A 25880-nucleotide genomic window follows, 5' to 3' on the forward strand; every position below is an offset into this window, starting at 1 on the left:
GAACGACATAGTATCTTGAGGGAATGAGATAACTATCTTGTGGGAACGACATAGCAATCTTGAGGGAACGACATAGCATCTTGAGGGAACGAGATAAATTTCTTGTGAGAACGACGTAATATCTTGAGGGAACGACATAATATCTTGAGGGAACGACATAGTATCTTGAGGGAACAACATATTTTTTTCATTCATGGCCGCATTCTGCCTCCGTTCAATATAACAGGCGAAAATTAGTCAAAATATTAATGTGCTTTATATTTAGCTTCTTTTTTTTGTGCAATTTCAGGGGAAATAAATCTTAATTATAAACCGTTCGTTACTTGTAACGGTTGGTTGAAAGCATAATCGAGTACACACAATGTCGTTTTTCATCAATATAGAACATATCCACATGAAATCTATATTAAGTTGTAGCTAAAAATCCTCCAAATAATTTTGGTAATGATCCATAAAACATGCGTTGACATTAAGGGCATATATGAATTATTTTCAAAAGTTCAATGATGGCTCCTAGTTTGTACTACGGTTGGTACGGTAGCAAATCGGGAAACCTCTAGTAAAACGTTTCAAAATGCGGAAACGAAACATCTAAATATAGATGCAAACTTTTGAGAAAAAAATTATCACTCTAATCGTGCATGCGGATTATAACTGAACCAGCACTAAGGAAGAGTAAATGCTAATAGTTATAGAAAACAAATAAAAGATAAATAAATTTTAATTGTGCATTTTTACGATTCTGTGTGTCTGAAAACTCATGAAACACTTTCATAATACGGAAACACGAAAGAAATAAGGCAAAAACTATTTAGAAAAATATGGACAAATGTAAAATGTTTAAACAGGATTGAAATATGGGAAACAAAATTATATAATCAAGTTATATGTTCTTTTAATCGGTCTATTAGACCTTTTCAACAACTCCAGACACCGACTATTGACACCTGCAGTTTACAGAAGAAATAGAGGGGTCGTATCAAAGATAAAAATCATTCAGTTAAAACATGCATGTAACATAAACGTAGTCCTACATATTCGATTTAAACGGTGTTTTTTTTTTTAAAAGAACGGATATTGTGCAAATAGATATTCTGGATTTTCTGTGTTTTTCCCTTTCTTTCATTAATCCTTATCACATGTAAAAAAATATCCATAAACAATTTCACTTTCAATTCTATAAATCTTTAAAACAATCGGCAATCTATTCACATCCGAATCTATTGCTTCTTCGGTAATATTATTGATATCTTGTTGTACGAGTTTTCCATGGAAGACTGCTTCGGTTGCCAATAGCCGTTAATTCATTTTTGGAATGTTATTTAATGACTCTCCATTTTATCCTCCCCATAGTAACATAGTTATGGATAGGACATTACAATGGGACTATCTGTCTGTCCGTAATGCGTCAAAAACACACTTCTGGACATTATAGAGGTTTCGTTGTTGCTTGTTGTATGTATTGAATATAATTGACTGTAATAAATTCCCGAATAAATCAGACCTTGTCCCTTTGTTTTTTGATACATTTTCTCCGTTTCCGGGCTTAGTCATCACGGGAAACACGTCTTGTATGTTGTAAGAAGCTAGAACTGATTACCCTGTCGGAGCACTTGCGTTGATCTCAGTTTTACGGAGTCAGTGTTTTCTCATATAACTTTGGTCTTCTATGAGAAAATTGCCCTTTTCTCTTGTCCCCTGATTTTGTTTTCTTTATTTTCTCTTTTGTTGATCTACGCTTCGGTTTTCTTGTCTTATTTAGTTTTACCATGCGTCCCAATGATCTTTATTCTTATTTCATCTCTGACCAAACATAGAGAGGTTTTGGATCCGTTCATATATTAAGTAAAAACCCCGCCGCATAAGTTTTGTACCTTTTCAAACCCTTGAATATGTTGGTCAATATATAGTATATTCTTTTCTGTTAGAATATTTAGTTTATAATATTATACTGCGGCCATGGGATTTTATCTCTTTGTTCTGTCGGAGCCGTTCAGATCTCGCTGCTTAGTACTGACTTCGAAGATCACGCGGTAACTCTAAATGTCAGTTTTATGTGTTGTATTGTTTGATTTTAAGCTTTATTCGTCCCGTGTCCATTGTCAGTGCCTGTCTTTTCTCATTATTGTCAAAGTCTGTTTTGTGTTATTTGCATTGAAAAAATATAATCAAAATATGAAGTAGGACATTCGCCTTATCTAAATGTTCTGTGCAAATTGTCACTGAATACTTAAGTTGAACCAATAGCATGAGTGAATTAAAAACCCTACTAAGTATAAAGTACATTGTGAAGGCATCCGAGGCAAAAAAATAACAGACTTTGTATAGACATGTGCCGCCCTTGCCAATAGACATAAAATAAGTGTCTGTTTACATATTTACAACTTTTTTTTCATTTTGCTAGCTTAAAGTAGTTAGATTCTCATCTTCTAAAAATATAGAATAGAAAATTAAAGATTTCCCTTTTATTCATTCATGAGGGTCTGGATGGGGGTCCCTCAACCCTGCATTATCTTTTTTAAGCTTTTTTCTCTATTTTTATTTTATTTTTCCCATTGTTCTCTATTCTTTATTATAATTTAGCACCACAGTATTCTCTTTTCGTTTTTTTTTTTTTGCCTTTTGTCTCCATTTTTTTACCATGATTCTGTAGTATTGGTCCATTTATGTCTATTCTGTAAACCCCATCCAGACTCATTCATACTTAATTTAAAATGAAATTAAAGAATTTAAATCAGTTAATGGTTTATAACCAAAACAAGAAAAATATCGTTGTGGTAAATACAAATAGGCAAACATTTTTTTTCCCTTTCAGTTCAGAATGTTCAGTTACTGATAACAATTATATACAACCATTACTACTTTGAAACGACCACTTACATCTTGCCTGTCGTAGTCGTTGTCAACAAAAGGTGTAGTTGATGTCTATCACGAGTCTCGAGACAGATAATGATTTTAATGTATTGTGAGAAATACTGAACATATTGATTCTTTTGATCACCAAAAGCAACCTGATACGTAAATGTTATAACTTTAAGTTAATAACATCGTAGTATCCGAGTACTATTACCATTTCTATTTTTTGTACATACGACATTAAAATTTATTCCCCATTCATTAAATAGCTCGACATAAAAAGCAAGTCATCCGTAACTTTAAAGTTTGCCCTTATTCACTTATAATAAGAACACAGTTAAAAACAGGTGAAGTTGTGTTTACGTGGTTTTAAGAAAAAGTATATTTCGCAATTTGGATGCAATTTCAAGTATAAAAAAGGATTATGTATTAAATAGTGATAATGTGTGTACGACTTAACTCATTTGGTTGAAAATGGATAGACGCACGCGGTATGAGGTAAGTTGTATATATATCTTTCCTTCCTGTTTCATTTCTGAGGTCAAAATTCTTGGTTTATTTTTTCAGCAGACATTAAAAAATGGCTTCTGTTTAAAAAATTAAAAAGAACAAACCAAAAGTAAATATATAAAAGAATAGAGCAGAAGGAAGTGTTGACCTTTATTTTTAAAACATTCAATGCATGCATAATTGATTCACAACGAATCATTAAGGTTCATCATAACAAACGGGCGAAAATCGCTGTATTTACATCTCAAAAAACAGACTAACCTGTACAGTTGGAAAAGTTTTAACGCCTGGCATCCACTAGATATATAGATTGTCCCACTTTTTTTAATTTTAGAGTTCTGATTGTCCCACATGAAAAGTTCTGATTGTCCCACATTATTTTATGTAGTAAAATGTTATTAAATAAACAGTGTAACTGTTGTTTGTTTTGTTAAATAAACAAGAATTAATTATTGCATGTTCAAACTATTATTTAATATCAATTTTAAAAATGCATAAACTATGATATGTATTTTTTTAAATCATCAGATTAATGCACTTTTGATAAGATAATATAACATATATCTATAATGTTACGTTTATTTATAAAACAAATAGCAATACCTTAATTTTAATTAAACTTTTTTTAAAGTTTTGAAATAATTTAGAAATAATGCTTGGAATTAAAAAAAAAACAACTGAAGACTTCTAGCAGATTCACCTGAACCCAACAACTTTCTTCATCGATTTCGAAGCTGATGTCCAGAATTTTGCCAGATCAAATGTTGGTGTCGTCTTTTACAATGAAAAGAATGTAAACTCTTCTCTCTTTTATATAAGTTATCATTTATAGAAAAAATATGTCGATATATTAAAGCTGTTAATGTGAAAGTCCCTCCTCCTGGTTAATGTATATCATTCATTCACACATGCAGTGTACATTATATTGTTGTATATACCTATTGTCTCTATAACTATGTCATTAGTTTTATGAGAATAAAAAATCCTTCATTCATTCAGAAATCATTCATTCATTCATTCATTCATTCATTCATTCATTCATTCATTCATTTCTTTCATTCATTCACTACAATTCCCGATTGTCCCACATTTGAACTTCCCAATTGTCCCACAAACATATTCCCGATTGTCCCATCATTACTATTTTACCTGTAATTTCAAAAAGTGGGACAAACGGGAAGACACCATTTCATTTGATACTGTCCACTAAATTACACCCTTTAACTCACTTACAGTTGTGTAGATATCAATTGTCTGTCTATCACGGCTGGTAATCTACACACGCAGAACAATCGGTTCTGCAATGAAAACCGTGAGAGGATTTTCCGGTTATGCTTGAGTGGAGTAATTGTCACCGCTTCGAAAGGTATGTACATTTCTAAATCGAAATTTTCTAGTTCAATTGATCAAAATATTTTGAAAATCGGAGAATGCTATGCTGTGGTGAATACTTTAACGAAGAGACACATGTATCATTTACTGTTGTGCATGGAGTAAAACTCCTACAAAATCAATCGTCCCACGAGTAATTGATGAAAAAAGTGACATTTCAATTTTGAGATGGTTCTATTAACAGACCTACAAGTTCAAATTTAGTTTTTTTTCTGTCAACGGGATTGAAAGTCGTTTTGGGCGGCGTGTACGCTGTCCGAAGTTGAAAGACGTCGTAATTAATCTAGAAACTGCCAATTTTCATTATTTCATGCGTGAGGGGATCGGTTCTGATTAAGGACATCGTGAATGCGTGAGAGGAAGTGCAATTAAAGTCAATCATAAATCTAAACCACTTATATTTACGTTGCAGCCATTTCCATATTCATTGTCAATTTATATTTAGTATGAACTTCAATAAAACTGTGCAAGTTACTTGCCTTTCTTTGAAAAAAGTAAAATCACAAAAATACTGAACTCCGAGGAAAATTAAAAAAAAGTCCCTAATCAAATGGCAGAATCAAATGATAAAACACATCAAACGAATGGACAACAACTGTCATATTTCTGACTTGGTACAGGTATTTTCAAATGTAGAAAATGGTGGATTGAACCTGGTTTTATAGCGCTGAACCTCTCACTTGTATGACAGTCGCATCAAATTCCATCATATTTACAACGATGCGTGAACAAAACAGACATAATAGGTAAAGTTGTCAAAATAGTGGTCAGCAGTCATCACCGTGTCACAATCTCAATTAGAACAAAAACAAACAAATATTTAACAAAGAAGCATAAAAAAGTATCTATCAAATTTAACAACCACATTCATTGCTTACTTATATATGTATTTTAAATCAACCAATAAAGGATTGAAATATTTGAAGGCCTGTGACTGAATGGCAAGGTTCACATCAACTCTAGTGTAGAGTCGCGTGTTTGACGTCAGAATGTAAACGGCACACAGTATATAAGAGATATAAAATAATTTTGTCGTTGAAGTGATTGTTGCATTTTTCGATATAAAGATATGTTTGCACTTCCCCTCACGCATTCACGATGTCCTCAATCAGAACAAATCCCCTCACGCATGAAATAATGAAAATTGGCAGTTTTTAGATTTATTAAGACGTCTATCAACTTCAGACAGCGTACACGCCGCCCAAAACGACATTCAATCCTGTTAACAGATTAAAAACTAAATTTGAACTTGTAGGTCTGTTAATAGAACCATCTCAAAATTGAAATGTCACTTTTTTCATCAATTACTCGTGGGACGACTGATTTTGTAGGAGTTTTACTCCATGCACAACAGTAAATGATACATATGTCTCTTCGTTAAAGTATTCACCACAGCATAGCATTCTCCGATTTTCAATATTATGATCAATTGAACTAGAAAATTTCGATTTAGAAATGTACATACCTTTCGAAGCGGTGACAATTACTCCACTCAAGCATAACCGGAAAATCCTCTCACGGTTTTCATTGCAGAACCGATTGTTCTGCGTGTGTAGATTACCAGCCGTGTCTATTGTCCATGCCAATCAAGACAATCAATAAATACAATAATTTGTTACCTGAGAAGGAGCATCTCAAAGTTGTATCCGAACTTAGTTTATTTTTACACCTTCTGCAGTAACGAAAAAAAATGCCCATCAAAATCAAAAAAAGATTTTCTCTTTCTGAAACACAAAATGTATTTAACTTTTATATATCTAGTGGATGCCAGGACTTCAAACTTTTCAGACTGGACAGGTTAGTCTGTACTCAGAGTAGTTTTTTAGTTGTAAATACAGCCATGTTTGTTCATTTCTTATGATGAACCTTAATTATATTTTTTACCTCACGGACTCGTCATATTTTTATCTCGATATTAGCCTTTTTAACAAAACCGGCTGGATGCTGACACGATTGGTTTATTCTGAGACTACTATAGTCTCAGGTTTATTTAACTTGTATGAAGGTTGTAAAACAATTTAATTGTTTACAGTTTGGTCGTTTTTTACCTTCAATGAAGACATCAAAGGGAATAATTAGTAATTATAATGTAGAAAAAAACATGCCTTCTCAAATAAATGCACATAGCAATATGTTAATTAATCGTGATTAGGAAATGCTATTTCATAAGCTAAAATATATCCTTTTTTTTCATTTTAGTGCTTGTAAGGAGACTATACGGTCTTCTTTCTAAATTAAATATATATAAATTGCGGTTTTTATCCAACGCAATCATAGGTTTGGACGTTGTTTTTAATTTAGACTTGTTTATATTTTTTCGTTTGGGCTTTTATCATATTTGCCTTCGGATTAATATGATCCGTTCATCCTATTTCGTCTCTTTAAAATTCAAAAGTCTTTCCTAAATTGAGGTAAATTATACGGCCTTCCAAATACCGTTTCGATTCCTAACATCATTGAAGAGACATTAATTGTCGAAATCCGGATATGGTGTACTAATTTTCGCACCTTTTGTTTGCTGTATACCATCTCTTCCGCAAGTTTATTGTTTTCTGTTTGGTATTAAATTAATTTTTAAGATTCATTTTGTTACAACTGGTAACCCGTTTATTTGGCAATCGCCAATGGCAGTCAGCAGGGTTTAAGAACATCCGTTGTTCGACCTGCTAGTCAAATGCGTTTTGTTAAAATTACTTTTTCACTTTTTTGGTCTTTTGGAAAATGTTGTTTGTGCTGTATTTAGACCCCTCTATCAAGAAATTTGTTTTGCATGCACACGTATAAAAATTGCGGTTTTTATCCACGCAATCATAGGTTTGAACGTTGTTTTCAATTTCGACTTGCTTTTAAATATATATATATTCTGTGACTGCATCTTACATTAATTTGTAGGATCCTTTACAATAGATAATTCAGCTGATCTGAAACAATTCCATCTTCATGCCTTATATATCATGTACTGTGTTACGACGCTAGAAAAAAAGTGACGAGGAAAGGCAACACCCGGCCACCGAAAGCTTTATTTTTATAGAGCATAGGTGGTCGAGTGGTCTAGCGCGTCGGGCATAGTGCAAGGCGAAGAAGAAAAGAAAGGGTTGCAACACTTCTATTGAAATTAATAGGCAACTAACTTTGTGGGCTCATATCTGTGTAGAAAATGCTCAAAATTATCGGAAATTAATAGCATTTGGAGTTTAATATGGCGTTCATTATCACTGAACTAGTATATATATTTGTTTAGGGGCCAGCTGAAGGACGCCTCCGGGTGCGGGAATTTCTCGCTGCATTGAAGACCTGTTGGTGACCTTCTGCTGTTGTCTGTTCTATGGTCGGGTTGTTGTCTCTTTGACACATTCCCCATTTCCATTCTCAATTTGATTGTTTTGAAGGATGTTGAATAGGTCATTTTTGTGCTTTTTATGCATTTTTTAACTGGACCATGCATGTGCAAAAAAGTGTTAAAATTATGATTTTCTATTTTGACAACTTCCCTCAAAGTTTGCGAACAGTGTAGCTGTCTGAAATTTGGCCATTATAACGGTTTACTCCTGGTTTGCCCACATTTAATTATACCAATTGTCTATTAGTAAAGAAAACAAATAAGACAAAAGGTTTAATGAGCACACAATTGTATAGTCTGTTCCAACTTTATAGGTATATAGTTTATCTGTGTTTTATATATATTCAGATATTTTTTTCATTTTGTAGTTCCATTTGTATTTGTATTATTAAAGATAAATAATAAATAGATCATTTATTTTCTCAATAATTTGATATCAATTCAATCGAATCATATAATATACAACTAATGACAAAACAATGGCATTCATTTATAAAAGTGTCTTAATAATTCATTAGTTTCTAAATAATTATGATATAAAAACACTAATGTATGATAAAATTTTCTTTTATTGCAAACATTATTTATATATGCATTGCATATGGAAATAAATAAAGCACTTTGTAAATATAAGTAATTTGGGCCACTATATGTATAATGATGAAAAATACAACATTTTATATAAAAATAAGAAGATTTGGTATAATTGCCAATGAGACAACTCTCCACTAGAAACCAAATGTTATGAGACTTATACACAATGGTCATTACCACAAAACACAGATCAAGATTGAAATGGAGTGGCGTAACTTACCGTTCTTGAGTTATGCCCCTTTTTAAATGGAAAATTGCTAAATCTGTCGTTTCCGTACTCTAACTTAATGCTTATAATCTCATAACGGCCTTAACTACGTGAATCCTGCATCTGTATGTGGAATATGACTCATGCATACTTACATTCGCGGGCATCTATGGCCCATAGACACATTCCCCATTTATTTTTATATAAAATTTCAGAACAAAGTATTTATTAAAATTAAAAAATAAGGTGAAAAAAATAAAAGAAATTTTAAATTACGCTTATTTTATTTTGAAGTTTTATTATTTTACTTATTACATTTTTTTTCAGAATGTACTAACAATTTAAAAAACATGTCGATAATTTGTCAAAATAATACACATTTTTGTACATTTTTTGTCAAATTCAATACATTTTCCTAGATTAAATAGAAGAATTACGTATCTTTTTAAAATTTTACAGGTAAAATATCGGTTAGAAAGATGATTATAATTTAGAAATAAACTATAATTGTTAAAACAACAAAACACCCTATGTATTTGTTCTGTTCTTCTGACCAAATGATCCAAATGGGAGAAAATATAAGTTGAATACGTTTTACTACACAAAGACTGAACAGAACAAAATTCACACAACATATATACATATATATATATATAAACAAAAGCAAAAGCAATTCAAGCACAATGGTTATAAAATACTGGCACAGAAATATCAATAGCACACCGTGACTAAATGAATGTTCAGTAGATTCACACAACATACAATGGCACTAAAGAAATGTTCAGTAGATACACACATCATACATTTTTTGTTAAAAAGTAATGCAAGCACAATGGTTAAAAAACGTAGCACAGAAATATTTATAGCACACACTAAAGGAATGTTCAGTAGATCTTCATCCTAGTTTAAGTAGCACCACAATTAAAAGTTAACAGGTGTCACATTTATTGTTATGTTATAACTTGCACCTACAATTTAAACAAGTAATAAAGACAGTCATATTTACTTTCATAAAATGTTAATATAAAAATATTACTGATTTTTGGGTTTCTTCTGTATAAATGATGAAACATTTATTTATTATTTAAAATATACTAAATTTTATTTAAAAATAAAATGTAACAGGTTTGCTTTCGCCTATTTTATATATATTTTTAAAATAATATAAAAAAATACAGGAACAAATTTACTGTCAAATTTTAGAAAGGCACCTTATTATTACTAAACAAACAACCCAATAATTAACAAAAATAAAAAGTTGGCTAAATGAGAATACCTTATTTTAAAAAGTTGGATAAATGGGAAGACACCCAATTTAATGTGGGCAAACCAGGATGACACCAACATAACTGTAATACTTTTGAATACAAAATTGATTGAAGATTAAGAAAACCGAAAATTGAAAGATAAATTAAGATTTTGGTTTATTTTATTTTCTGTCAGATGTTGTGTTGCATAACTTTTTTTCGAGTAGTATACAATGATGTATAAATGTATGTGATACTGACTTTTCTACTGTATCGGATGACTTTCAGCTCCTTTTGTAAATCAGAGAGAAAGTTCTAGTAAATATAGATGTTTAGTCATTGAAATAAGTGCGGAAAGCGTTGAACAAATATAATAAATTCAAAGTGCCAAACATTTTTTTCTTGAAAGATTTTTTTGATACAGAAACATGACCATATGAATGCTGATTTAAATCAATATATCTTTTTTACTTTTCTTCTCTTTTTCTCTTTCTTTTATATTGATCTGTGTATTTCAATTTATTTATCTATTATACACGTATCTGCACAGTGGCGGAGGATCCAGAACTTTTTGTAAAGGGGGCCCAATGACTGACCTTAGTGGGGGGGGGGCGCACTCCAGTCATGCTTCGGTGATTCCCTATATAATCAAGCAATTTTTTCCCACAAAAGGGTGCCCGGGTCCCCCCTTTGGATCCGCCTATCCTGCATAACAAAATAAATATACATATTAATAAATAAATTAATAAATTGTGCCGTAATTAATATGTGTACCGAATCGAAATTAAAAAGTCAAAACAAATTTCCGAAAAAAAATGGCATTTGGGGAATTCTCCAAATAAGATTTCTTTAAATTTCTATCCATAGAGCTCGTTTCATAATAGCGATATGTTTATTTAAGATAAAACGACATGAATATGACGAAATAAAAGTTTAAAAAAAAAGAAAAGGGATACATTTTTTGTAGTTTAATTACAATAGCCCCCAACTATGTATATTAACCTTTGTTAATACTTTAAAAATAGTTTTTACCTTTGTTTATGATTATATGGAAAAAAAGGATAGCGTAAAAATGTAGCGAAAATATAAAGACGTTAAGAAATGTAAATTGTTAGGGTAAAGAAGGTTGTGTGTACATGACACAAAATGATCGATAATAATTTAATGTTACAGTTAAATATTTTCTTCATCAATGATGAATTATTTAAAACGGAATGTAATCCATTTTACCCCCCCCCAAAAAAAAAAAAACAAAAACATTCGATGTGAACTTTTCAAGTTTATCGTGAATTCTTTACATAGTAATTGTATCGAAACATTCACATGATTCAGTGAATCCGTATAATTTGTATACATTTAAATCTTTAATGGCCTGTATCTTATTTTCATAGTCTACTGAAACCTATATATACATAAAAGTCTTTTCCTCGAAGTTAACTGTATAGTTTACAACACACCTATGTAATAAACATATGTGTATTGTATAGCAACATAATATTTGCCACAGATTATGTTATTATACCTCAGTGTGTATTTTCTTTATTAAGTTATAGACGAGTAAATGTAATTTTTTACGAAATTGTCTGAAATAAAGACTATTTACCGGTTAATAGTTTTAAAAACTGTGTATGAAGCGAACATTTTCCCGTAAAAATACTATTTACTGCCGGAAGCAAACATTTTCCCACACTTTCTGTGTTATGAAACACTTATTTTACTGACTATTCGGACAAAAGTAAGTTTATTGTATACCCTCTGTAATATTACACTAGTGAAAAGATACCTTCAAACTAGTCACCAGCATTCATGCATCCTATAGCCTGCTGAATATATATAATATTGAATTGTGTGTGTATTATATTAAACCTGTTTCATTATTGCACGCACCAATCCTTCAGGGTATAAATGTGCATAAAAGAAAATAAATTCCTTACAAGTTAAAAATGTAAGCACCGGAAATTATTTTACCGAAACAATTCAAGGTTGTGTTTTTATAAAGATTGGTGATCATATCAAATTTGTAAAAATGTTTATTCGTAGTTTTTGTTTTACCATTATGCTGTATACAGTAAGTGGAACACCAGAGATCATCCCCGGGTTTTTGTGGAGTTCGTGTTAATCAGTCTTTAGTTTTATATGGTGTGTTTTGTATACTGTTGATTGTCGTTTTTCGTTTTTTGCCATGGCGTTGTCAGTTTGTTTTCGACTTAGGAGTTTTAATGTCCCTTTATTATCTTTCGTCTCTCCATAATGTGATTTTTTTCTTGAAATAAGGTCCCTTTTGGGTCGTATAGCTCTTCACGTTATATATCCATGGCTTTCAAATACTTTGGCTTTGTGCGATCTTGATGCAGGTAGACAAAAAAAAAAACGCTTTTGAAGCATTAAAGTTATAAAGTGTTATTTTCATTTTGTAACTCTCGTGTAAAAAAGATTGAACCTTTCTTGGTAAGAATAATGAAATCATCTCATTTTTGTCTCATCGTATCCAATATCTTTTGGATAACAACAACAACACATTAAATAAGTGAAAAGAGAAAAATATTTAGAAAAATTTGGATCCATATATAGGAGGCAATAGTATTTATTGACAAAATAACCATCATAAGATATGTCCTAAAGTTAGAACCATCCTAGGACCATATTAAGACACCTATTTAGGTGTCCTAAAGTTAGGACGATTCCTACGACTTTTCCTATGTTACGACCTGTTTGATAAACGCACTTAGGACAAAGATACGTCCTAAGGTGATCTAATGACATGTCCTAGTCCTAAGAGCGCTTCGATAAACAGGCCCCTGATAGTTTAGCCTTGTTTCACTTTCAATGTTGACATTCTTTTCCTTTTGATAGCTGAAATGGCTGCTAAAAGCGAATTGTTATTTCACTATTTCACTTTCATTAATGATTGAACAAAAAAAAATCGTTTTTTTTTTATATCTCGTAGCTGTTGTCCCTTTAAGGATTGACAGTCATATTGTAAGAGAAAACTGTTTGTTAATCTCTTGTTGCCTTTTGATTGTTTGTGTCTTTGTGGTGCTGTCTAATTGACCCCCCCCCCCCCCCTCCCTCCAAAAAAAAAAATTAAAAAATAAAAACATCCTGTTGTGCATAACACAAGGACATAAAGACTAAGTCAATTTTCGACAAACAAAAATGAATATCAATACAATAGCTCACGCTCTAAATCACCCTGAGAGTAGAAATGTAGATAAATTTAATAGAAACTACCAAATGTCTGATTGATTGATTGTTGGTTGTTTAACGTCCAGTGGCAAATATTTCTTGCATGATTAGGACGATCTAAATGTCTATCATCAGTACCAACTTCCTAATACAACAGGGTTCCTTGTTTTGGACAGACACATTAAAGTCTACGGGTTAAACTAGTTTTAAAATTGCCGGCCAACATCCTCTTTTTGTCGGTCAGTAAAGTAACAATAGATACAGAAAAAGTCTAAACGAGGTTCTGGATGGGGTTTACAGAATAGAGAACGATGGGCAGAACATGGAGAACAAAGGGTAAAAAATAGAAAAAATAGAAAAAAATTGGGCAAAATAATAAAGAATAGAGAGTAAAGGGGTGCTGAAATATAGAAAATAGAAAAGAAGTGTCCATATGCAAAATAAATAAAGAATAGAGAAAAATGGCGATAAAAAATATAGAATAAAAACATGAATGACCCGCTTCCAGACCCTCCTAAATTATACCGTATAAAAAAAACATGCAGCTTTAGAAAAGTAGCAGAAAGTCAAAAATCTGCTGACGTAGAAAGTGTTCCTTCTGAAACTAAAACACCGTCCTTTGTGCTTCTAGGTAGCATACAACAATTTGACTTTTTAGAACAAATGTCTGTCTGGAAAATACTTGATGACAGTCAAGATTCTTTACACAGGCGCTGTCAATTTGAATAAGTTATGATTTAAAACAATTTTAGCGTAAAGCTCCCACTGGACTTCCGCGTTCTTTCATCATGTTTTGGTATGTGAATTTTATAAATAAAAAACATTAAAAGCATGATAGGCGAAAGATACAAAAGGGATATTAAGCTGATGATATGTGTTGTCAAAATATTATTTGATTTAAAATGCTCGCATTCTAAGTAACAATGAAAATTCCCTTTGAGATGAAGGATTCAATACAAAGGTTTTTTTGCAAGTAAAGGCAAAATGTTTGTTGCATGGTCGGTCAAAGTTAATTTTTCTGGTTTGTAATTAACTATATTTATTCATTACCCTATTATTTTATTAGATATTTAATTTAATAGGGGTCTGAGAAAAATATCTTAATGATTCGGGGAAAAACTTTTCTGATGATTTTTCTACTGAGGAAAAGAATGATGATTTTATACTTAGTCTTAATAATTCAACACGACCGCAAGTAAATAAATTGGGGTCCTTCGTTTCAAAATCAATAGAACTGAGGAAAGGGGACTTTGGGTTATTTATTTATCCAGGGGAACCATTAGTGATCGGCCGAGTATCGTTTCCATGGAGATTATATAGCCCCACTCCCTCTTCATGGTTCATTGACTTTGAAACTTTTACATAGTTTACAAGTTAATGTCTGTGTTTGGGTTTGTTTAAAGGGAACGACTTATAATATGTCAATGGTATTTGGTGTACAGTTGTATTAGCATTGGTTCATCTCATTAACATGGCGATTGTTTAGCCATGTACCTCAGTCATGGTTTATTGACTTTGAATATTTGCATAACTTATGTAACTTATTAAAGTATTGCTATTTTAATTTCAACATTTGCATAATCAACATTACAAAAAGGCGAGACATATCTCTGTGATAACAGTTTATTCTATTTTCTTTTTTCTTTATTTGCAATTATAAATCCTATCTATATTGTACTATGAAGTCTCATCTCGCCATTTTTTGGAATAACTTTAGGACTAAAATGTACAATGAAACTCTGTTGAGAAAAGGCACTTAAGTCTATAATAACGGTATCACATACACAAAAAAAAAACACAATACAATAAATAATAGATAAATTTTATTCTATTATTGTGTCACATATTTGTTATGTATATGTATGGTCGTATGTGTTTTATGGTAAAGTCGTGAGAGTTGTGTCCCTTTGTATAATGATGCATATTTGTCATGTGATGTTATCTGGCTCTTTTTGAAATAAACTTGCTATGGAAATAGACGTGTTTTTGTTGCTCTTAAGCAAATATAACTTTAGCGGCATGGGGAGGCAAGTATATGTCTCCCCATGTACGTAATATATTGATTGAACATTTAATACAATATCATAATGAAAATATACATTTAAACAATCAATACCCTGGCATTGAGTTGGCTTATGAGACACATATTTACAAAATACATACAACAATGCTAGATATACCTCATCGAAGGATGCCTTTAGTTACTGTGATGATACATGTAGCAAGCGCAAAGTTTAGTTAGTGATATATATATAACCAGGAAGATTTGGACAAATGTGAAATAGAAATAAAGCTAATTCCGACAATATATTTTAAGTGCTATAGTGACAATTTATTAATCCGTTTATCAAACCTTTTACATTTCTTTGTGTTTAATTAATTCTATTGTTAAATATATGTTTGTCGTAATGGAAATCACTCTGACGATGACAAGTTAATCCTTTGTCGGACACTAATCCTTTGCTATAGTAACTGTTTTCTATATATGCTTTTGTATGTTATTTTGTAGCAGTTTAGGTCTTAGGTCTGGTACTGTCCGGACCTTGCTAATAAAGTTTAAAGTATTGGTATTCCGTCTTTGAGTTAATATAACACGGAAAACGCCCGGTTATATATAGAAAGCATGCCGACCTACCCTCTAATTGATGGAACAAACTTCGAATAATATTGCAAAGCTTGATATGGAAACGATGCCGACCTACCCTCTAATTGATGCGCGACTAATTATAAACTTTGAATAATATTGCACACAGCAACGAAATTAATTGTAGGAACACACAATTTGTCCAATTCTTTTGTAGTTTAGTTCTTAACCATAAATAAGTGAATTGATATTAATCACTCCATTTGTAAGATACAATGATTATGAAGCCAAAACGAAGGACAGTAACTGATCTTGTTTGCTTCAAATTAGTGGAAGTATTATTCCAAAATGATTCCTTCCATTAATGTTAAACGTAGAAGTTTTTGACCAATTTATAGAATCCTTCTTACGTTTCAAGTAAATAGAGTGCGCCTTTACTTTTGGATTATTTTTTTGCTGTTGAAAATTTCTTTTCTTGTTTTGCTTGTAGAGGTCAGTGGCAACTTATCATTATAATTATATATACCGATGACATAAGTAGGGTGCATTGTCTACCTGGATCATCTCAAATTGAATTATAAAGTATCATTTGGGATCACCCTTCATTGTTAAAATTGAAATTAAGTCATTTTTACCTTCCTTGTATATTTGACAGGTCATTGTTACAGTAAGATTACTTGGGTAGATTTATGTCATACTGACGATTATCATGATTATGAATGTCCCAAAACAGTTATTGTATCAGCAATTTTTTTGGTATTTTAATAGTTAACAAAATGGTAATCTAAACCTTGCTAATCATCAAATATCACGTATTTAACTCACGGGCTCCGACTCATCACAATATATTTTATATGAAATGAAAAGAAAATCCATATAAATTGTGTATTATCGTTTGTAATAAAGAATACATAAATTTAGTAAATTACATTCTTCAATTGTTTGTTTTTACAAAAAAGGAGCGAGAAATAAGGAAGAATCAACGAAACTATGTGCACTGATTTAGTGCTGACCGCAAAATAGGAAATACCTCGAATAGATGACAAGCCTATACGATTACATAACATTGATGTTTCATAAAGATTTCATAATGTTGATTGCTAGATATTAATACGCACGTTGTATTAAAGTGCTCTTTTCATTTCCAAATACATCAATAACTGCACGTGCTCTCCTTGACAACGTTACACCAATGTCAATGTGTAGTAATATTTGTAAAGTTTGATTTTACTTATATTTTTGTTGGTTTTGGCAATAAATGTTATTGCTATCGGTGCTTCTCTTGTAGTTTGAAACATCCGTGATGTATAAGAAATGCGCTTCGCGCAAACTATTCTTGCTGTTGTCTGTTCTATGGTCGGGTTGTTGTCTCTTTGACACATTCCCCATTTCCATTCTCAATTTTATTTAATATTGAGCATGCTCTTTTTTTTTATGAAAACACACAATGATAAATTCAAAATGACATATGTTACTTGATATATTCGTAATTTCTTTGCAGTTGCTTTTCTTGTGATATAATTATATTAATTTATGTAGAACACTAAACAAATCGGTCATCAACATTTGTTTGAAGATGTGACTTTTGAAAGTAGGCTTTTACTAGATATACCTTTCACCTTTTTGTAAATATACAAAGAAAACCAACAAACAAATAAATAACAAAATAACAAAAAGATACAGTGAAAAAACGAGCTTGGATGGTGGGAGCTGGGTTATCCCCGTCATAGTCTATGCACATGCCAATAATAAAAATTCTGAAAGATTGTCTTGTGACCTCGACCCGACCTGCAGGTTTTACTGATTTTTTTCATAACTCGCACTTTATTTGTTCCAAATACAAAGAATACAATTCTACAACCTTAACCAAAAACTTGAACCTCATAAGGACCAAACAGACATACGAACGGACAACACATAATAGCTCTATTATGGTAGACTGGGCATAAAAATACGAGAAAAAAAAGGATTACATAAACATGATTTATCTTTACCTTAAAACAAACAAAAAGGTTAATCCCAAACAAAAACCATATAATTCATTTATTTTAAGAATTTTAAATTTTATAAAAAGTCTTTAAAAAGAAGAATTTGAATTAATCAATAATACAAAACAACACAAATAAAACACAAATATAGGTCTCTGGTGAATATAGTTGTCTCATTGGAAATCATAGAAAATCTTCTTATTTTGATATATTACGTACCATGTTGTCAATATTTTGATAATTGTATGTATGTCACTAACCCACTGTGCATTTGAATTAAAATAAATAAATAAATTATATTGGTGCAAAGAAGAATCAATGTGACAACAGATAGATCTACAAGTGCATGGTTACTATTACTCATTCCTTATTAGTTACATATTCCTTATTCGTTACTTATTCCTTATTCGCTACTTATTCCTTATTCACTACTTTTTACAACATTCTTTGCTTTGAACATTCTTTTCTTAACTTTAACGACTTTTTGAGATATTTTTAAAGGAGGCAAATGTGCAACTACAAATTAATCTGTCTCTAGGCGAAATTAGTCTGTAAACTGTGAAGTGAGCCTTTTTGATGCCTTTTCATTTCTTTTTTCTTCTGTCCCGCGTAAACTCTAAATTCTTCGATGCGATTTTACCATGTTAGCGCGTTAGGAAAGTAAGGTTTCGTGTTTTAGCCTTAATGTTTCTATTTAGGAACTTATTCTGCTCGAAAGGGGTAACATGTAATGATGAAGAATGGAGGATATTAATAATAGAAACTAAATAGAAAAAATACATATAACTATGATCTATACTATTTACCCGTATAATCAGCGCAAATGAAATATTTCATTTTGGCGCAAATGAAATATTTTATTTTTGGCGCAAATGAATATTTTATTTTGGCGCAAATGAAATATTTTATTTTTGGCGCAAATGAATATTTCATTTTGGTGCAAATGAAATGCCAATTGGCGCAAATGAAATACCAATTGGCGCAAATGCAAAGCGCCGAAACAAAGAAAATACAAACTTGGTCTAAGTTTCTTAAATCTCAAATATAAACAATTCGTAATTTTCAACACAAAAGTCATATGATATCTTTTTTCTCTTCGCAGAAGCGTCGACACGACAAAGACCACTATCGCTGGGATAACAATTCTTACGACAATCCAGGCTACCACAGGAACAATGATATATGTAGGCCTGATTTTAGACAAAAAGACAATTTGCACGAAAATATCAATGTTTTTGATCATAAAAATGTCCCCCAACCACACCAGGAATATCTAGAAAGTCACGTCTATGGGGGAACACAAAGAACGGGTTCCGATCAGCATTTTCATGGGAGTATATCAACAGATTCAATATCAAAGCCGAAGTCTTGGAAAGCTATAGCCGTTGCCATTGGAATAGTCCTTTTAGTAGTTGTCGCTGGTGCAATAGCGATAGCTGTTTATTTCACTAGTCTTTGTAAGTATGAACAAAATTCTTAATACTTAATTTGTGATATTTTGAATGACGTAATGTAATTTGCTGATAAGCATTTTATTTGTCAAATGAACTCAAACCCCTATCCGATAGTCAAAATAGATATAAGCAACAAAGTAAATTAGTGATCAGCGTCTTGTCGGCTGACACCGAATGATAGACTTTGTAGGTAAAATATTCAACTGATTTTCGTGGAAGTAGGATCTCTACATTTGCCGTAAAACCGGGTTCAACACACAATTTTATTTCATTAAGTCATGAATATTATATTTAATCGCTCATTAATCCAAAAATAGTCGCTTGAAATGTTGAATTTTTCAGTAATTGTGCAGTACACTTGTTTACACGATAATTGGGATTTTTTATTTACTAGTACGTTAGAGTTACTATTATACATTTTTTATTCTCTTTTTTGTTGCAAGAGCTTTTATATTGACAATAGTTAAGACAAGTTTGAGGATTCGAGAGTGTAGGGGGCTCCTGTAAAGGAAGCGGTATTGTTTCTATCTACAAAATTAATATTTTTGTAATATTTTTGAGATTTTTGAAATATTACAGATTTATCAGTTTTAACAATGTTTTATTTTCCCCCCTTTTATAGCGGATGTTCACAAAAAGACTGTCTCGCCAACAACGACACCTGGTAAGTAAATTTAACGAAGAAACCATAAACATCTGGGCTTCTTTATGGGGACGATATTGCACCTGTAGCGCCCGACGAACAGAGCTTGCAACGAATGCTAGACACTTTAACGGACTGGTTCTCGTCTTGGAAATTGTATGTGAATCCAGAAAAGATTAAAGTGGTACATTTTAGACCACAATCGTTTAACTTGACGTATTTCCAATTCAAATGTTCAAACAACGACATTCTTGAAACGGATTCATAAAAATATTTAGAAATAGGTTTGGACGATCATTTAACGTTTGATAAAACCACCAAAGAAGTATTAAAGTCGGCTAGTAGAGCTCTCGGTGCGGTTTTCGGGAAATTTATTTCTTCAGGCGGTGTTTACAAAACTTTATAATTCAATGGTGGAGCCAGTTTTGGTGTATGGAAGTGTCATATGGGGAACAAAATCATATACCGTTATTAACACTGTCCAAAATAAGGCATGTAAATACTTTTTATCCGTTGGTAAAAAATACGTCAAACATTTCGACACATGGTGGTATGGGATAGCTGTCTTGTCTCAGAAAACAACGCATTTCTTGTAATACATAAGACTTTTTGGTAAAATAACACGGATGGAACAAAACAGGAAAATATTTAGGGTTTGGCGTTGGGCATCAAGACGAAAAAGGGATGGAATTATGAAGTGAATAAAACTGTTACTTTATTAAATGTAAATGAAGAAGTGAGTGATGTTATTTTGAATACAAAACACGTTATGAAAACTGTAATCGAGAAGAACAACTTTCTTGACAATGATGAATGGTATAACGAACTTTTTAATGGCCATGTTCCGCACCGGATCGCTATCGCTAGCCATCGAATCCGGAAGGTATACAAGGCCGCCAATTCCAGTTCATAACATAATTTGTGTATTTTGTAAGAACAATTATGTTGAATATGAAAAACATTTTCTGTTCAATTACTCTCTTTATGATGACTTGAGATGGGTTTTATTTTCTGAATGTTCAAATTATATTGAAAATTTTGTTAATTTAGACGATGATCAGAAATTAGTTGAAATTATGAATTGTCATGAATTCAAACTTTTTTAAGCAAAAGGAATTTTAATTTTTAATGAGACGAAGGTTTAGTTTAAAATACTATTTTTTTTTATAGTTTTAGCGATATTTAAATGAAATGAATAAAAGTAATAATGATAATAAATTTTTATCTAAATAATTTATTATTTTGATTTATTTATTGAACTTGTATTTATGTAAATGATAAATCTTTTTAAAAATTATACGAAAACAAATTTAGGGAAATGTTATGTACATATAACTGTGAATTGTTTTGTAAATATTTGTCTCATAAGCCAACTCAATGCCAGGGTATTGATTGTTTAAATGCATATTGTTATTATAATATTGTATAATGTTCAATCAATATGTTACACAATAATAAAATAGAATTTATTTTTTATTATTTATTATTTATATGTATCGACTGGTTCACGTTTTTTTGTTTGTTGATTGATTGGTCAGTGAGTAGTTGATATCAAGAAATTTGTTGATTGATTGGTTAGTGAGGAGTTAAGATTAACATATTTATTCATTGATTGGTTAGTGAGGATTTGAGATTAACATAGTTATTGACTGATTAATAAGTAAGAAATTGAGATTAACATATTTGTTGATTAATTGGTTAGTGAGGAGTTGATATCAAGAAATTTGTTCATTAATTTGTTAGTGAGGAGTTGATATCAAGAAATGTTTTGAATGATTGATTAATGAGGAGTTGAGATTAACATATTTATTGATTGATTTGGTAGTGAAAATAACATAAAAGATGTCAATTTTAATGCACCACATGCGCAGTCGACAGTTGATATTTCCACATGTATTGATTGATTGATTGGAAGAGTTGAGATTGACATATTGATTGATTGATTGGAAGAGTTGAGATTGACATATACATGTATATTGATTGATTGGTAAGGGAAGAGTTGAGATTAACATATTTGTTAATTGATTGGTTGTGCGAGATATGGAATTGAGATTATCATATGTGTTGCTTAATTGGGTAGTAAGGAGTTGGGCTTAACACGACTATTGATTGATTGGTAAGGGAAGAGTTGAGATTAACATATGTATTGATTAATTGAGGTTAGTTATGAAAAAAAAGATGTTTCCGTCTTTGAATTTTTACGCTGTTCAAGCTTTCGAATTTTTTGAATTAAATAAATGCTGTCTGCTGTTTATTTTATAGTTTATTTGTCCTATTGATGGTCGCGGTTTCCTTTCTGTTGTATAAGTAAAACTTATGATACTATAGAGTAATAAAATGACATCTGATGTGTATTTACGAATCAAGAGATGGGGTCGGTTGGTTGATCATACTCACATATCCCATATTTTTTCCCCAAAAATTTGCCTGAAAACACGTTAAGATGAAACATTCGACAGAAAAATGCCTCTTACGAATAGATCGATCTTCCTCTTTAAAACCCTGTTCGAACTTACATGTACTAAACGGGGCTTAGTGCAGGTATGTTTGTGACTAAATACTAATCAAGTCTTTGTAAATCAGGTGTCAACAGCGTAACCTAAGAATATAAATACATTGAATGGTCCATGTAGTGGTACTTCGGAGAAATGAGCTTCAAAATTTCCTGCCTATATTTTTGGTTACCTCCTGAATCGGTGCCGTCTATGAAACAAAACCACAGGCACTTGTCTCTGATTTTTTTCTCTCTCATATATACATTAGTGTTATATTAAGGTATATATGAACTGTTTTTCAGAGACAAGTGCATGTGACGAAAACCCTGTGTTATGTTGCCATAGCCTGTGAATTATAATTTGTTTCTATTTTGATACAGTTCCACCTCAGGAGCTAAAATTTCAAGGAAACATAACAATTGATAATGAATGGGATGAAGGATTGACAAACCGTTCTTCGGCTGTATACAAGCAGAAAGCAGCAAATGTTTCAAATATGGTGAGTACATAACTATAGGCCTAAACCTCTCGTTTGTGAATCCAATATTCCAGGTATGTTATCTTAATCTGACATCATGTTTGTGAGCTTTTATAAGGTCAACCTAAACCTTTAGTTTTAATTAGAGTCCTCACCGGACATTGATACGTTTTTAATTACGTTTGTTGTGCCAAAGTAGGTTCCTAATATGGTAGTCGTGATCTGTTGTACTGTGCGGTGTGATTTTCAAGTGACGCATGCGCATTACAGACTGGACTGATTCTTGACAATGTTTGGCTAGTCCATGACTCCCTTTTGTATATTATATAAACGTTTGTTCAATAAGCAAACCAACACATGAAAAATTACGGGAAGAAAGATATCTCATAATCTTAAAATAGTTTCGTCTAAATAGATCATGTTATTGTGAAGCAATGACTAATCATATCAAACTGGAGAATATCATCTTGGCACTAAAAAAATGAAAATAATTTCATGCGTCCGAAGCGCTTTTCTGGATTAACCATCATCAGGAACGCTTAAAGCCGAATATATAAAAGCCAAGGATGTATCGCTATCTGACGGGCAAAAAGGACATCATGAGAAATAATAGCCAAATGATAGCTGCCGTTAGGCACTTTAGGCATGTGCCTACACATAATGTTTTTCACAAATATTTTTTTTTAAATAATGGCTGGACAACGTTATCTGTAGATGCACGTGTAGTCGTCAAAACTCGTTAATTGTACGCTAGTCTATCATCCTTAGTGAATGGAGATTCCGAGTAGTAGATAGAATTGTATGTACATGATATTCCACCTTATATAGAAACTAAAAACTAGAACTTTGGTTCAGATTATTTCACTTCTATCAACAAATACTTGAATTAACCTCAACATGCTCAAAACCCTTATATTTAATTCTTAGAAACATGATTTTTTTATTAGGTGTTGGCTTTCAACTAGCTTTCCACTTAGTCTTCATCAGACCTACATTAAAAACCTTGACCAAGTGGGGCGTCCGTTTGGTTGTGCGGGATGTATGAATACGCAGTCACGTCTGGTCAGAAGGGGACGTTAAATCCGATGCCTAGTGTAGAGAGAATGCCACGCTATCTGCACGTTAAGAACACTCACAACAACTCTTAAATATTTAATCCATCTTAGGTCAAGTTTGCATGAGGGAGTTGAAACTTTAGTTTCTAAATAAATTTATTGTTACATTGGACACTAATTGCCGGAATGTTAGGTTGGGTAAGGAACCGATTAATACCGAACGAAACAAGGATATTTGTGTCTACGATTACGTTGCGTTATTGTTACGTTAGATTTATAAAACTTTTAACCTACTGTATAGTTTTGTTGCTCAAAAATTCTTAGATATAATAATACACATTGAAAGTTGCTATAACTTCAAAAAGGGATATTGCAGAGTTGAACTGTTTAGTCTGCAAGACAGACGTGCACATTGCTGCAGAGTTGAACTGTTTAGTCTGCAAAACAGACGTGCACATTGCTGTCTGTTATTGATGATTTTGAAAATGAATACTTTGTTATTTGTGGTGATTTTAATCTTGTCCAAAACCCATGTATAGATTATTGCTACTATGTGAATATTAACAATCCGAAAGCTAGGGAAAAAGTTCTTGAATTTATTGAAGAAAGAAATTTGATAGACCCATATAGAGAACTTTTTCCAGATGTACAGTGATACACTTGGAGGAAGAGAAATCCTTTTAAACAGGCTAAATTAGACTTTTTTCTTCTCACTGAAAACTTTTTAAACAGTCTAAAAAAATGTAATGTACTTCCAAGCTATCGGTCAGATCACTCTATGATTTTGCTAGATTTAGAATTTAACCCTTTCATTAGGGGAAAAGGTTTGTGGAAGTTTAACAACTCTTTATTATATGATATAGACTATATAAATACTATTAAGCAAAAAATACAGGAAGTGAAAAAACAATATTGTGCTTTAGTCTATAATATGGAAAATATTGACAAAATAGGTAATACAGACATTCATTTTAGAATTAACTGTCAGCTTTTTCTTGGGACTCTTCTAATGGAAATTAGGGGGAAGACAATTTCATATTCAAGCTTTAAAAAAAAGCAAGACGAAAAAAGAGAAATAAATCTTCGAAATGAAGTAACTCAATTAGAGGAAAGAGTTGATGAACATTCCATTAACGAATTAGAAGCATAAAAAACATGAGCTTGAAAGTTTACGAACACAAAAATTAAAAGGGAAATTAGTAAGATCCCGTGTCCAATGGATACAGGAAGGGGAAAAACCTACTAATTATTTCTGTGGCTTAGAATCACGAAATTTTATGAGCAAAATTATTCCTAAAGTAGAAAAAGAAAATGGGGAAATTATAACAAAACAAAAAGATATTTTGAATAAAGTTAAATATTTTTATGACAATCTTTATAAAAAAAGGGATACTAAAAGTACTTTAAGCGATCTGAAAAAAGACTTGAAAAACTTAAGTGTTCCTATACTTCCATCTCAGGAAAAAGAAAGCTTGGAAGGTATAATTACTGTTAAAGAAGCTGGAGAAGCATTGAAAAAAATGAAAAACAACAAAACTCCTGGAACGGATGGTTTTTCAGCAGAGTTCTATAAATTTTTTTGGAAGGATCTTAAAATTTTTATTATAAATTCTTTAAATTATGGTGCAAAAACAGGGGAACTATCTGTTACACAAAAACAAGGGATTATTACTTGTCTACCGAAAGGGAATAAACCCCGCCACTTTTTAAAAAACTGGCGCCCAATATCTTTACTGAATACTGTGTATAAAATTGGATCAGCTGCTATTGCAAACAGATTTAAGAGTGTCCTCGATAAATTGATGAATTTTGATCAGACTGGTTTTATTAGTGGTAGGTATATTGGGGAA

General features: G+C 31.7%; 1 protein-coding gene across 1 annotated transcript in view; it reads left to right on the forward strand.

The window, feature by feature from the left end:
• Positions 1-836: 836 nt before the first annotated feature.
• Positions 837-25880, forward strand: part of LOC127723899 (uncharacterized) — a 64423-nt gene continuing 39379 nt past the window's right edge. Inside the window, exons 1-4 of the mRNA XM_052230615.1 lie at positions 837-3354; positions 19008-19362; positions 19982-20023; positions 22878-22996. Of these exons, the coding sequence (XP_052086575.1) occupies positions 3331-3354; positions 19008-19362; positions 19982-20023; positions 22878-22996 (540 nt within the window). The 5' untranslated portion in view covers positions 837-3330. The remainder of the gene's footprint in view (positions 3355-19007; positions 19363-19981; positions 20024-22877; positions 22997-25880) is intronic.

The sequence above is a fragment of the Mytilus californianus genome, unplaced genomic scaffold (assembly GCF_021869535.1).
Source record: "Mytilus californianus isolate M0D057914Y unplaced genomic scaffold, xbMytCali1.0.p SCAF_13, whole genome shotgun sequence".
In the NCBI taxonomy this organism is placed as follows: domain Eukaryota; kingdom Metazoa; phylum Mollusca; class Bivalvia; order Mytilida; family Mytilidae; genus Mytilus; species Mytilus californianus.